Below are 14,264 nucleotides of genomic sequence, written 5' to 3' on the forward strand. Positions count from 1 at the left end.
TTATAATATCATGCTTGACATTTCAGTTGCAAACTTGCACTTTAAGTCTTTAACAAGCTTATTAAACAACGCATTGAGATTATTGGAATGCTGATAGATCATAATTATGATCAAATCCGCATACGTCACCACGTTTATGGCTCCATGAAAAATTTAAAAAAAAAATAAAAAATATATAAAAAAAAAAAAACAAAAAAAACTGATGATTAAAAATAACAAAAAACTAGAATTAGAATACTAAAAATAACGAAAAAAAACTAGAATTAATATCTGATGAATTGCTTTTCAACTGATCCAAGGTATGTTACACCTCTTTCAAAAAAGGAATACAATGCTTTAGAGGTAGGAAGCTCTAAAGAAACCAAGCAAAACAAACCCCCCCAAAAAGAAAAGGCAAAAGGTAAGAAGAAAGAAGAAATATGACATCAGGTAATTGCAATTCCTGAAAACAAATGGGTTAGTAACTAAAGGAGCTTAAATTGCAGCAGATGCTCACCCTGGTACCAAACTATCTATGCAGCTATTCTGTCAAGCCAAGCATGATCATCAAGGTCGACAGTCGGTCTTTTGAGTTTCATCATCAACTGTCAAGGAGTCCCGAGCATCCCGGAAAAAACGATGCCAGAGAACCAGCAGATACTACCTTTTCAATTAGATTCTGCTTCTCAAATAAATGAATAAATAAATAAATAACTGGAAGGCTTTCTAATATGAGCTACTCTAGAGTATTAACTATCAATAGCTGATGGTTTGGCTGTTATATATCTGCAACTCTTCTATAGAAAAGAACATAAGCGGCTGAAGTCTTTATCTTCTCCTCGCTGATGGGGTATACATTGCTGTCATCGAAGTCATACCACCGACCACCTCCATGCTACAAGATCACAAAAATAACATAGGGCTGAGTACGTAAAAAAAAAGTGAAAAAAAAGAAAAAGCAATAACTATACTCCCAACACCCCTAAGGCCCTAACTAATAGGCCACATTTGATTGAGGGTTGTAAACTTGTAATCAAGGAATTGGGTTAGCACTATAATTATCTTCTACTATTTTCTTTGACATTCTTCGCCAAGAGTACCTTAAGAGTAAAGTGGGAAAGTTCAAAGCTATACTTCAAAAAGAAAAAAAAAAAAAAAAAAAAAAAACCCGCTCATAATTATGGGCTGATCCAAAATAAAGAGGTGTCACCATGGTAGTATATTAGGGGTTATTAGCTTCTACAATTGATGATAAACAGGTATAGTGTATGGAAAGCTGTTTAAGAAGAAAGTTTTCCCAAATTCCAAATTATTTCATAATGCATGAGTAGCAAATTAGCTATGAGAGACAAACTTACATGGACGAAAGCAGTGTAATGACCACCTCCCAAGCTACCATAGTGATTGCTGATTGCATAGAGCACATAACGGAAAGATGGTTGGGAATTCTTGTTAGCAATATACATGGACAAATCGAGATCATCAACCGGGAAGTCAACATAGGCTTCCAGCTTGTTTTTTGTGTATTTGCTGTATGAAAACCTTTTCAAGTGAATGACCAGTATTTCAGGGAGTCTCCAAAGATCCAACTTTTTGGAGGCCTGACGATGCTGCTTACATCCAGGACAATACCTGGCAAAAAGTACAAGATACAAATAATAAGAGTACAGAAAGAAAAATAAAATACATACGAGGTTGTGGATAAGAAACCGTCATAGAAACTAGTAGCTGAATTAAAGAAAATTCCGAATTACAAGTGACAGGTTGCAACAGCATATTCAAAACCCATGCAAATTCGAAACTAAAGTCAAAATCATGCAGGAAAAATAGAAGCCAAACCAAAGAGAATCAAAGCACACGAATAAATTTAATCACATATTTTAAAGTACATGCAAGATTAAGGAATGAAATACCAGGAGAGTAATCTTTAATTCACCACCATATCTACATATTAAATGAAACAAAAGCAAATAAAATACTACTCTCTCGGTTTCATAATGTTAGTCTCACTTACGTATACCGATGCAAATCTTTGATCGCAAATATCTTTAATCTCACATTTGCAAAAATTATATAAAATAGATATTAATAAAGTACTCGTCATGATGAATAAAACTAGATCTCACATGACTATTTTATTATTATATATTGAGAAAAATTTAGAAGATTCCCTCTAATTTTTATAAGTTAAAACTAAAATTTAATGAGGTGTAGTGACAATTCAGATCAGAAGAATAAGTCCCAGAGCCAAAACCTTCAGATTTAATAAGGGATTTTTCCAACAAGAAAGCATACAAATATATAGTTAAACGGCTTAGACCATATCCAAGTCACTTCAGTTCCAATATCAAACAGAACACTTCGCCAGTTGACCAAGTATATGCTAGTCAAAATCCTAATCATTACCTAATAACACAGATACTAAATACAGTAATGTATAATTTAAGCGACATAGTCATTCCTAAGGAATTCAGGACAAACATAACAGCTCAGAAATGACAAAAACTTACCACATGTCTTCAGGTCCAAGAGGCTCTTCTTTCAAAAATGCTTCCAGGCATCTGTAAAGAGATACAATTTCCTGTGGCCTTTTAGCCAGATAGCCTGACTTAAATATTTCAGGAAGGGTGCTCAAAAGAACCGTATCGTAGATTTCAGTTTTCTTCTCAGGCCAAAAAACAGCAACATTTAACCGTTTTGGCAAGTCCTCAGATGTTACAAGATCCACCATTTCTATTTTAACGTTCTTGAGAATCTCTTTCTCATCTGTCAGGTAGAATTCGAACTCACTATCAGCTGGTAAGCTAACCACCTCGTCATTAATGAGTTTAGCATCATCACTTGATTCAGTAGTAGTAATAGGATCTGTGGTATTCTCCACTAAATTCTCAGCAGCTGTGCTTTTGGAAGCATCCTGATCATCTAAGTCATCTTCACTGGGCATGAGAAATGGATTAAGCAACTTCTTAAACAAATTATAGATATCTGATCCGTTTGTATTGTTGGAAATTCTAGCGACAAGAGGAATTCCAAAAGCTTTCCCGTGGACATTGTGCCTACAATTGAAATTCTTATCAGAAATTCCTTCTGAAAGGAAAACAGTGACATTGTGTTTACGCATTGAGACGAGCACACACAAAGCAGATTGTACACATATACCTTGTCATATTTTGGGTCCTAAATGCCAGTTTTTTTTTTGTTTTTTTAATCAACAACATCAAAGCCTTGGTCCCAAAATGATTTGGGGTCAGCTAACAGCATATCAATCATTAACAAGGAAAAAGATTCACCTCTTTAACACATATCTAATATTAAAACATCACTCTTGGAAAAACAAACGTTTTCAAAAAAGAAATATGGCACTCACTCTTCCATCTCTTGATGCGTAAACACAACTATAGTTTCTCTCTCTGTAGCTTTGGGTAGCCGATAAGCAACTAGACGGTCTTCGTCTCTAATCAAGGACAGCGAATCCGCTGAATCTTCCAAAAATCGAATAATACGATGGTTGTATATCTGCAAAGACAAAGCGGTAGAATGAAGCAAGTGGACATTTTAACAATACAACTACGGAGTAGTAATGAACATGCAGACAATACAACATTGGATTCTACCTCAGCCACCAACAGTGTCTCATCAATCCGCAATGAGCATGCACTGGTCAAAGCCTTAACAAGGTCTTCACCTCTCCCATACTTGGGCACAGAAACAGTGACCACCGTAGGCATGAAGCTACCATCAGTATTCATGACAGTCAAGGTCATAGTCCGCATTGTGGTTGAAGGTAGAGGCAGTGACAGATACATAAACGGATCAAATGTCACGGAAACCTTTTCGCAAACTGGACAAACTAATGTTGATCTATATTGACCCTGCAATAATTTTCAGATGTTAAAAGCATTGCAATGCTTGCATTAAGGGTTTACTCATTAAGCTATCACCAACTCCAAAAGTACAAAGACAACATTAATCAACAAAATCATAGTTTGCCAGATACTCCAACTACAGCAAGAAAGTTCAAGTTCCAAGTTAAAGCTCTTAACTAATGAAACTTGTTTTCTTAAAACAACCCAGAGGATGCTGCAAAGATAAGAATATCAGATACATCTTCATTTTTATCTCAAATCTCAACCAACTTATGTCTTGCAGATAGCTCCCAACCCAACAACCCACTTCCTAGCAAAATGAATAGAGAGATACAAAACAATCATTATAGCTTCAAGCACTACTAAGCTATTATTTATAACCACAGCCATACATAACTCAAGCATAAATTTTGAAAGTTTACTATTCAGCGTTCACCACACTGGGGGCATTCGTAAATGAAAACACATCCCTGAATCATCACCTAGATCATATAAAATCATTTGATTACCCAAACATACTGATGTATTGCACTATGGGACGTAGCACCTACAGGAAAGTACAATGGAAAATGTCCAATGTAGCAGACGCATGAGAAAAAAGAGGAAGAGGGGGGGGGGGGGGGGGGGATGATCCATGAGCAACTTTTATGTAGTCTCTAGCGGATGCAACTTTTATGTAGTCTCTAGCGGATGCAACTTTTATGGGACCATGTTCCAAGTGTAGAAAATCAAAAGATGGTTCAAGTGATGGAGGCATATAAGTGAAATTCAATCGGCAAAAGCTAGCAGCAAAGCAAGTAGTTCGGTTTTTGATTGGAGGACTCATATCAACTCTAACCAGACAATCTCAGTCAAAATCCAAAAATAGTAGCCACATTCCACAGGGAAACAAAACCAATTAGTTTTTTTTTAATAACGACCCAATTTTTGTAAATAAGCAACTAGCAGTAAGTCCCTAATTGATGCCTTTATTTTATTTGATTTATAAATGTGCCTGATCAATCTCTCTTTCCTAACCTATATACAGCACAAGATGAGAACTTCTGTTATCCTTATCCTAGTGCCAAATATTAAAGTCCTAAAACAGAAAAAACAATCCTGCCATCTTGTTTCACTATCTATCTATCAATCTAAAGATTTGGGTATTCACATCAGCTACTTGAATCTAACTAAAATCTCGTTGCATCATCTCTCTCTTGACTCTCATCCTCCTCCAGTCCTCCCTACATTTTCATACAAGGATATACTCACTTCTCAACCTGAGAATTTGAGGACCAATGTGCTCTTAAGGAAATATTAAACAGCATTTGACTGAGTGTTGGAGTTAAAGTATGGTCAAGGATTGACTAAAAGGCTTGATGTAGCTATTGCCAGAACACCTTGTGATTCCGTGTAATCTTCAAAGGCTGCTCTAGGCTAAAAGTTTCAACAGAACATAAAACTACATAAAGGAACCAAAAAAGACCCACAAGATGAATAACTAAAATAAAATAAAAGACGTTCTCTTCCAATATGAGCAAGAATTTCACTCTAAGCACATGCTACGCATGACACACAACAAGACTCTCTATAAGGCTCCCGTGAAAAAGTAAATAATAAACCTATTTCAGAGTGAGTAAATAGGCCATCTTAAAAAATCATCTCAGGTATGGCCCACTACTTTAAACATAAAAACTCTCTCAAGAATCCGTACATCATCTAAATAGAACACAAAATAACAATATTTTCTCTTCATTTTGGAGACATATAACATTGCCAAACCAGAAAGGCTCAATAAAAGAGTTCCCATGAACGGATTTTGGAATTTAATATTACTCAGCAAGGCACAATAAACATATTTGGAGAAGCCCATAGCAACCAAACTTACTTGACAAATATCAACAATGATAGAGTCATTCCGAGCCAGATGATTACGCCAGTACTCATCAGCTACATCCTCGTCTGATCGACCATCTCCATCCTTAGCTTCAACATAGGGCTTTAACTTCACACGATTAAGATCTTCATGGAGTCCATCCAGCAAAAAAGAAAGCAGTTCCTATATTATTTGAAGTCAATTAATTCCTCTATCAATAATAAATTCTCTTCAAATAAGTACTTATATGATTTGTATTCTAGCACACACACGTAAGGAGGGCACAAGAAGGTAGTGGAGTGACAAAAAAATTGATAGGCGTAAGGTTCCAGAATAAAGGCATACTAACTTGTGAGTCATGCTGATTGAAGCCACTGAATTGAGGAGCAAAGCGAGAGAGCTTCGACTTGAATGTTCTAGGTGCCACTGGTGTTGCTCCAGGAGCCCATAGCCTCCTTATCAAATCTCCAAAAGCCAAAGCAATTTCACCCTAGCGAGAAGGTAGAAACTAATATTCATAATACTAATACAGAAAAAAAAACACAAAACATAATCAAGTCTGATGATGGAAAGAGAGACATACATCCATGCCCAATGGATTATCATGATTAATTTCTTTATTGTAATCTCCATGAAAATAGTCAACAAGCTTTGGAGTGTGTGCTAAGCACTGAAGAGCACTGTTCATGAAACATGTATTTCCAAGATTTTGCAATCCAGTCAGTCCCAAAGAGCCTGATTCGGCAGGACTGCTACTAAAAGTATAAGAATTGGTCCTAGGGAAACGATAACAGTTTCCAGTGCTACCATTCATTGTTGTAGATGCACTGGAAGAGGAACTTGCCGCAGTAGCCAGCTCGGAAAACTCCTCTCTCTTGCCGTCTCTAGACCTTGGAGAATCTGACAGCCCATAAATTTGCAATTCCAGAAGTATCTGTGAAGGTGTCAAAAAATCCAAATAATTGTGTCAAACGTGTGGCATCTATTTGACATACAGAAAGGCGGACAAAGCTAATACGAATATCAGATAATTTTAAATTCATGAACATGGTAAACAATGAAGGAGGTCCATTAAGCAAATTGTCATGTCATGATTATCATCAATACAGATAACAAGGACAAGGAATTTCCTCATTACTCTCTTTTATTCTTTCCTCTCAGTGTAAAATCATTTGCGTCTGATAATTCCACGACAAAATGTCATACACACACCTGGATATAGAAAACTTTAAATATTTCCTATAACCCCTTTTTTGGCCAGTCACCTCTTACAATCCACGTTGCTTACATAAGATTAGCAACCTTAAGAATAACCCCCACCCTTGCCCCAGAGAGAGAGAGAGAGAGAGAGAGACAGAGAGAGAGAGATTGGAAGGAATGAGGAAGTTCCCGGCAGCAACTTGTTCCAGATGAACCAGAATTATGAACCATAGTCCAATCATACATGTTCCCCCACAGACATCTTTTCAAGCCAGCTAGGAGAAATCATTTGATGATTCACCAGAGAATTACCCAAGGATAATTCTAGAATTTGGTTGAGTAGTTGAGAATTTGATAAGTAAAAGAATAACATAGCTAACAAATAACAAAAGGTAATCAACACAAGTGAAGTGTGTATATGATTTTCTTGGGTAAATGGTAACAAATGATATCAGGAATTCAGTAACAAACTAGACACATTAGAATCAAATTTTATCTCACTAATATTAAGCATACTTTTATAACCAGTCCCCACAATGAATAACAGTGTCAAACTGTTAGAACTAAAAGAAAAAGGAGCCAAGGAGGATTTGGAGCAAATGCTTCAATGTGTTTCCGTCAACCCATTTAGTTTCTAAAGCATATTCAGACTTTATGAGATAAGGGAGGTGATTTGAATTTACTCCCTCCATTCTTTAAAGATGTAAACTTGCCAAATTCATTTCAATGTGCATTTTCATGATGTAAACATTTATTTTTACTGAAATTAAAGATATGAAAGGTTAAATTTTGCATAGGAGACCACACAATATGCATATGTGAAGACCCTTAAGGAACAGGAGTATTGATTTGCATTAGCTTGAATGAGCAATAAAACCACATCAAGTATACAAAAGTTTGCCAACCTATCAAATCCAGAATGTATCATAAATGACTTGACATGCAGCATATGATCTCTTCCACCTGATATAACAGTCCCTCTCTTTCTGTTTTCAGATATCCCTTTCCTACAGTTGTTATTGAACATTTCTCCAGTTATTAAGTTTCTGTGTGGAAATACACATATCTGGGAAGGATTGGTACAGTTAGCTTGTTGAGTTATGAGTAAGACACAAGTTCCAACACTTTTCTTATGGTATCAGCTTAAAAACCAGTTTCAGCACATGCGTAGGAAGTCTAAAAGCTATCCTGAAAGATTAGAATCCTTCAATGAAATAATAATAATAATAATAATAATAATAATAATAATAATAATAATAATAATAATAATAATAATAATAATAATAATAATAATAATAATAATAATAATAATAATAATAATAATAATAATAATAATAATATTATATGCAAGTATAATCTCAAGGAATACATCTAATGCCAAATGCAATTAAACAGTTCAAAAGTACTTATCAACAGCTTACCTCCTGATCCAATTGACGCTGGATATCCTTTGCAGGTGAGCTATTGTCATTAACAAAAAAAAGGCTTGTCCTGCCAGAGAAGTCCCATATGTGCAACTACACCAGTGGAAGAAAAAAAATCAGAAACAGCTTCATTTTATGCTGAGAAGAGATAAATTAATATAATAACATCCTTACCAAATCTGCCTCGGTATTGAATATTTTGCAAGCTCGTCTAAAGAGTTCAGCAGCATTGTCCTAATTAAAGCATAAAACAAAGGTATTGTGATTAAGAACACTTTTAATATTGACAAATTATCAAATAGATGAGCTGATTACTTGTGATTGTCACTTCGTATTAAGGAAGCAGAATTACCAATGTCTGATCCTCTGAGAACTATTTTACAACTCTCCCTAGCTTGGAATTAGATCCTACCTTCTACAATCTACAGCTCATAATGTAATAAACAAAACAATCTTAAGAAACAAACATATAATACCTGAATACTAAGCTTTGACTATGATAAAAGGGGAATAATTCAGGTGAACAAATGGAAATTTAGCAATTAAATCCATACAGAATATAATGAAGATGTATTGACCATTCAGGAGACATACAAAATGATTTCTTTTCCTATGTCTTGAGGCATGATCTTCAGGTAAAAAAATTAACAAAAGTTTTCCCATAGGCAAGGATACTAGGCATCACATAGTTACTTAATTCCTCCCCACCTTCAAAAAAAAAAAACACACACACACACACACACACACACACACACGAAGCACAAACTGAGAAAGCCAAATTAATACATGAATGAGGTACATATTGGCTTAATTTAATAAAAAGTAGTGATTTGCATACCCATACCCCATTTTGTCCTGGCAATTAGGTAACACTGGGATAGTGCAATGCAGTGACACTAAAGCATGGTAATTTAAGTGAGCTATTGTAATAGACTAACATTAGGAAGGGCAATTTGGGAAGTCTAATACTTTAAGGTTAGTAGTCCTTGGCCTTAGTATAAATACTTAAATAGAGAATAGTATATGCAGTAGGACATCATGTAAATTGTTAGTAAAAATGTTGAGAGTAGTATCCTCAAGTTATCGGGAGGGTAATAGCCTTAAGCTATCAATCTATCACTTTTGTACCCAAATTTGTGCCATTATTAATCAAAGTCTCGAGCTTTTATCTCTTAATTAGTTTTTAAATCAGAAAAATACTAAGTCAGAAGTTCAGTCCAATACAGCTATGAGCCATACAGTCAAGTGGAGTACATGGCATAGAAAAAATTATAATAAAAACAATAAAGCATCAAAATTAGATACACATAGATTTAAAGCTAGCTAAATCATTACTTCGTTGCCACATACATCAAGAAAAGAAAAAATGTACAAAAAAAAAAGTTCATGGAAATCACCTTTTTACTAATTTTAACACCCAAAGAGTTTGCTTCTCGCAAAACAGAGAGCCTGAGTTGTAAAGGATAGACATCTGATATATCAACACTACCAGCTGAAAAACTTCCAACACGCTTCATCGCATTTTTAGAATCACTATGCCTACATAGAAAAGATTTAAAAGATTAATACACAATACGTTGAGCAATCACTCAATCAAAACTATTTTAATCTAAAAAAATAAGAATCTAGATTGAGTTCAAATGAAAACCTCATCAAGCATCTAGTCTTGAAATATCAAAAGTGGTGGCTTATAAAGTTTTGATTGTGTAAGACAATTATCTTCTAACATTATGTCAGCTATCATTCTCTTGAATTTACAGGCCAATTTCAACCCTGGTTGTTTACGGATCACAGAAATTTGTGATCCACTTGCTACTGCAGACAATTGACTTTTTCTCATTCTTAGCATTGATTAATAATTTAATACAACATTTCATACTACCACAAATAAGGTTCAAATTGGCAAATTGCAACCAATTTATATATGAATTAGCAGCATAAACATTGATTAATACGAAACAAAATAGCATTATTGATGATTATTTAATATAAATAGGATATCGCCTATGCCACAAATAAGCATCAAACCATAACATCACATCAAACCACATTTTAACTTGAATTGCAATCCAATTACATAAAATCAACATCATAAACTTACAATACTAATCAGATATGATATCTAATTGTAATTATAACAGAATACTTTGTAATTAAGTTCCGGTTGCAGTCAAATGCATATAAATCAATTCAAGACCATAAAGTTGCAATATAAATCAGATACAATAATATAGCAGATATTCTCACCATTTAAGCGCCTGCAACCACATTTCTCCAGAAACTAAAGCATAATCACGACCAGAAACTCCAACTTCACCATTACTGGAATTATCGTTACTATTTACTTCCTCTCTCCTAAGATTGAACAAAAGATCCGAACCAAAAATGTTGTTGATCAGCTTCATCGGACCAGCATAAGACGATGAAGGCGATGCACTGTATAAAATCCCTGTATCTTCGCATGAATCACTCGCTGATGTCGATGTCGATGCATTTCGAGCTTCTTTCCACCACCTTCGATCACAAACACAATTCATTTCCCCCAATTTGATTCAAAATCATGAGAAAACCCTAGAAATTGAAGTAATCGAAGAAATTGAAATCAAAATGCAGCAGAAAAATCACCTGAAAGGCACTAGATAAACTCGTTGTTCGTCGTCGGCGACGGATTGAGTAGCGCCGGCGGAATCTTCCGGCAAAAGAGGTTCCATATTGAAGTAACTTGCAGTGAAAAGAGGAATTTGCAGAAGATGAATCCAGAAATTAGGGGAGATTGAAGAAACAATTGCAGGAATCAAAAGTCAGATGTAAGGGATTTGTTTTTATAGGAGAGAGAGAGAGAAGAGAAGAGAGAGAGAGAGAGTGGGTGTTATTGTAAGAAGGATGAAAGGAAAGGAGGACAGCGACAAGAAAAGGAAGTGTGTCAAAATTGTATTCATTGTTATGAAATATATAGAAATTAGAGGATTAAGAGAAGAAGGTAATAAGAGAAGTACTACTACTTTTATGTATTACTCTTGGTAATATTTTGTGTATCATATAAGTGAAATTACATGGCTATTTATAGTAGTAAAAACCACTATTACATTGTGGGCTATAACCTTAGAGGGTGGCAATTAGGGTTGGCTACTACATTAAATGTAATGAAGAAATTGGAGTGTGGACATTCACACCTTGACTAAATTAATTAACTCTTAACACTCCCCCTTGAATGTCCATACAGAATAGGGTATATGTTGCCTCGTTAAAACCTTGCTAGGTAAAACCCTTTAGGATAAAAGCCATAGCTAAGGGAAAAAAGTACAACAATATATTACTATATGCTTTAGTGTACTGCCTCATTAAAAACCTTGTCAGGAAAAACCCATTGGGATAAAAACCTGATCGAAGGGAAAAAGAGTGCAGTGCATATAATGCTCCCCCTGATTTTAACATAGTTTATGAAGACGACGCATCCCAATCTTGTGGACCAACCGCTCAACACTCTTCGAAGGTAGGGACTTTGTAAACAAGTCTGCAAGATTATCAGATGATTGGATCTGTTGGACATTTATCTTCCCTTCCTTCTGCAAATCGTGTGTAAAGAACAGTTTTGGGGATATATGTTTAGTCCTATCACCTTTAATATATCCTTCAGTTACTTGTGCGATACATGCAGTATTATCTTCGTAAATGATGGTTGGACTTTCAGTTACTTCTTTCATCCCACATTCTTCTTGGATATTGCCGATCATTGACCTTAGCCATACACACTCACGTCCTGCTTCATAAAGGGCAATCAACTCAGCATGATTTGATGATGTCGCAGTTAAGGTTTGCTTTGTTGATTTCCAAGAAATTGCAGTTCCACCATAGGTGAACAGATATCCAGTTTGTGACTTGGCGTTTTGTGGGTCTGATAGATATCCAGCATCTGCATATCCGATGAGGGTGGCATCTTTCCTTGATTGATAAAACAAACCAAGATCTTTTGTTCCTCGTAGATATCGTAGTAAGTGTCTTACTCCTTTCCAGTGTCTCTTCGTTGGTGCGTTGCTAAACCTGGCTAACAAATTCACAGAAAAAGCTATGTCTGGTCTAGTATTGTTAGCTAGATACATTAGAGCCCCAATTGCACTTAGATATGGTACTTCAGGACCAAGGACATCCTCGTTTTCCTCTCGAGGTCTAAATGGATCATATTTCATAGTCAAAGACCGAACAATCATCGGGGTGTTTGTTGGGGTCGCTTTGTCCATGAAAAAACGTTTTAACACTCTTTCGGTGTAGTTAGACTGATGGACGAATATACCATTATTTAAGTGCTCAATTTGCAATCCAAGGCAAAATTTAGTTTGTCCAAGGTCTTTCATCTCAAATTCTTTCATCAAGTATTTTGCAGTTCTTTCAAGTTCATTTGGGGTTCCAATGATATTCAAGTCATCAACATAAACTGCAACAATTACAAACCCTGATTGTGATCTCTTAATGAAAACACAAGGACTGATTTGATTATTCTTGAACCCTTCTTTCATAAGGTATTCACTAAGACGATTATACCACATCCTCCCAGACTGTTTCAATCCATAAAGTGACCTTTTTAATTTTATGGAAAGTAAATGTCTAGGCTTGTGATTTTCTGGTAATTTTAATCCATCTGGGACTTTCATATAAATATCTGTATCGAGTGACCCATATAAATATGCGGTTACTACATCCATTAATCGCATCTTTCACTACAAGAAATAGGTCATTTTGCGACGGAAACCTTGCAACGGACTACAATTCCGTCGCAAAAAGGGTTAATTTGCGAGGGAATAAATTCCGTCGCAACTTTGCGACGGAAACAAACTTTTGCGACGGAAATTCCGTCGCAAAGTTTGCGACGGAATTTATTCCCTCGCAAAAGTTTGTTTGCGACGGAAATAATCGTCGCAAAACAATATTAAAAAAAAATAAAAAAAAACATTTTGCGACGGATTCTGCGACGGAAATTCCGTCGCAAAAAGTTTTTAAATTTTTTTAAAAAAAACTGAAGTTTCGCTGAAGGAGAGAGAAAAAGAAAACGAAGAACAGAAAGAGGAAAGCGTAGAGAGAGATAGAGGAAAGCGTAGAGAGAGAAAGAAAATCCGGCCACTTCACCGCCGCTGTCGCCACCGGAACGACCGGAATCCGGCCACTCACACCTACTAACGCCCACCCCCTCCGTTCACTCCCACTCACGCGCACTCACGCCCACCCACGCCACCCCCTCCGTTCAAGCCCACTCACGCCCCTCCGTTCGCCGGCGGTGTGCAGCCACCACACCACCCTCCTTCCGGCAGCCGGATTTCCGCCACAACACCCTCAAATCCCGGTGAGTATTCCACTATCCCCCTTTGTTTTTGTTTTCAATTTAATTTTAATGTAAACCCTAACTTTTTCTAATTATGTTTTTTAATTTAATTTGTAACTAAATTTTATTATTTAATTACTTGTGTTTAGTGTAGTGTAGTTTAATTTATATTGCAATGTTAGAATTAGTTTAATTTTTAAGATATATTGCAATGTTAGAATTAGTTTAATGTATGTTAGTTTAGTTTAAAATATATGTTAGATTAGTTTATAATGTATGTTATTTTAGTTTAAAATATATGTTAGTTAGTTTATAATGTATGTTAGTTTAGTTTAAAATATATGTTAGATTAGTTTAAAATATATGTTAGATTAGTTTAAAATATATGTTAATTTAAAAATACATGTTAGTGTATGTATGTTTATTTGAATGTGGGTAATTGTGTGTTAATTATATGTGTTTCATCACTTGCTTTAAACTTGTTTAAATTAAACAATTATGGTATGTATGTTAATTATATATGTTCACTAAGATTTGAAAGCATTTGCATCTTCTTATTCCTAGATACCCGTTCAAGACATACACATTAGGAGTATGTCTTGAATAGTCCCCGGTTGGGACTGTCC

General features: G+C 35.4%; 1 protein-coding gene across 1 annotated transcript; it reads right to left on the reverse strand.

The window, feature by feature from the left end:
* LOC145624699 (ubiquitin carboxyl-terminal hydrolase 8-like) lies at nt 1–11,191 on the reverse strand. Its single transcript, XM_081677791.1, has 13 exons — nt 10,950–11,191; nt 10,572–10,838; nt 9,722–9,863; nt 8,499–8,558; nt 8,322–8,417; nt 6,284–6,634; nt 6,050–6,190; nt 5,713–5,883; nt 3,594–3,851; nt 3,347–3,495; nt 2,490–3,035; nt 1,338–1,611; nt 1–874 (listed from the first exon to the last, which is right to left on the reverse strand). The coding sequence occupies exons 1-13, from the start codon at nt 11,033–11,035 to the stop codon at nt 758–760; spliced, it is 2,658 nt and encodes an 885-aa protein (XP_081533917.1). The 5' UTR covers nt 11,036–11,191; the 3' UTR covers nt 1–757.
* Nucleotides 11,192–14,264: the final 3,073 nt, after the last annotated feature.

Source organism: Chenopodium album, chromosome 3 (genome assembly GCF_948465745.1).
Source record: "Chenopodium album chromosome 3, dcCheAlbu1.1, whole genome shotgun sequence".
NCBI lineage: Eukaryota > Viridiplantae > Streptophyta > Magnoliopsida > Caryophyllales > Amaranthaceae > Chenopodium > Chenopodium album.

Bases quoted from the DNA above. Each gene is read 5' to 3' on its own strand.
- LOC145624699 (XM_081677791.1), bottom strand. From the start codon at position 11,035: ATGGAACCTCTTTTGCCGGAAGATTCCGCCGGCGCTACTCAATCCGTC. The intron at 8,418-8,498 runs GTAAGGATGTTA...CCACTGGTGTAG, and splicing joins TCAATACCGAGGCAGATTTG to TTGCACATATGGGACTTCTC. The intron at 3,496-3,593 runs GTAGAATCCAAT...TTGTCTTTGCAG, and splicing joins AGACACTGTTGGTGGCTGAG to ATATACAACCATCGTATTAT.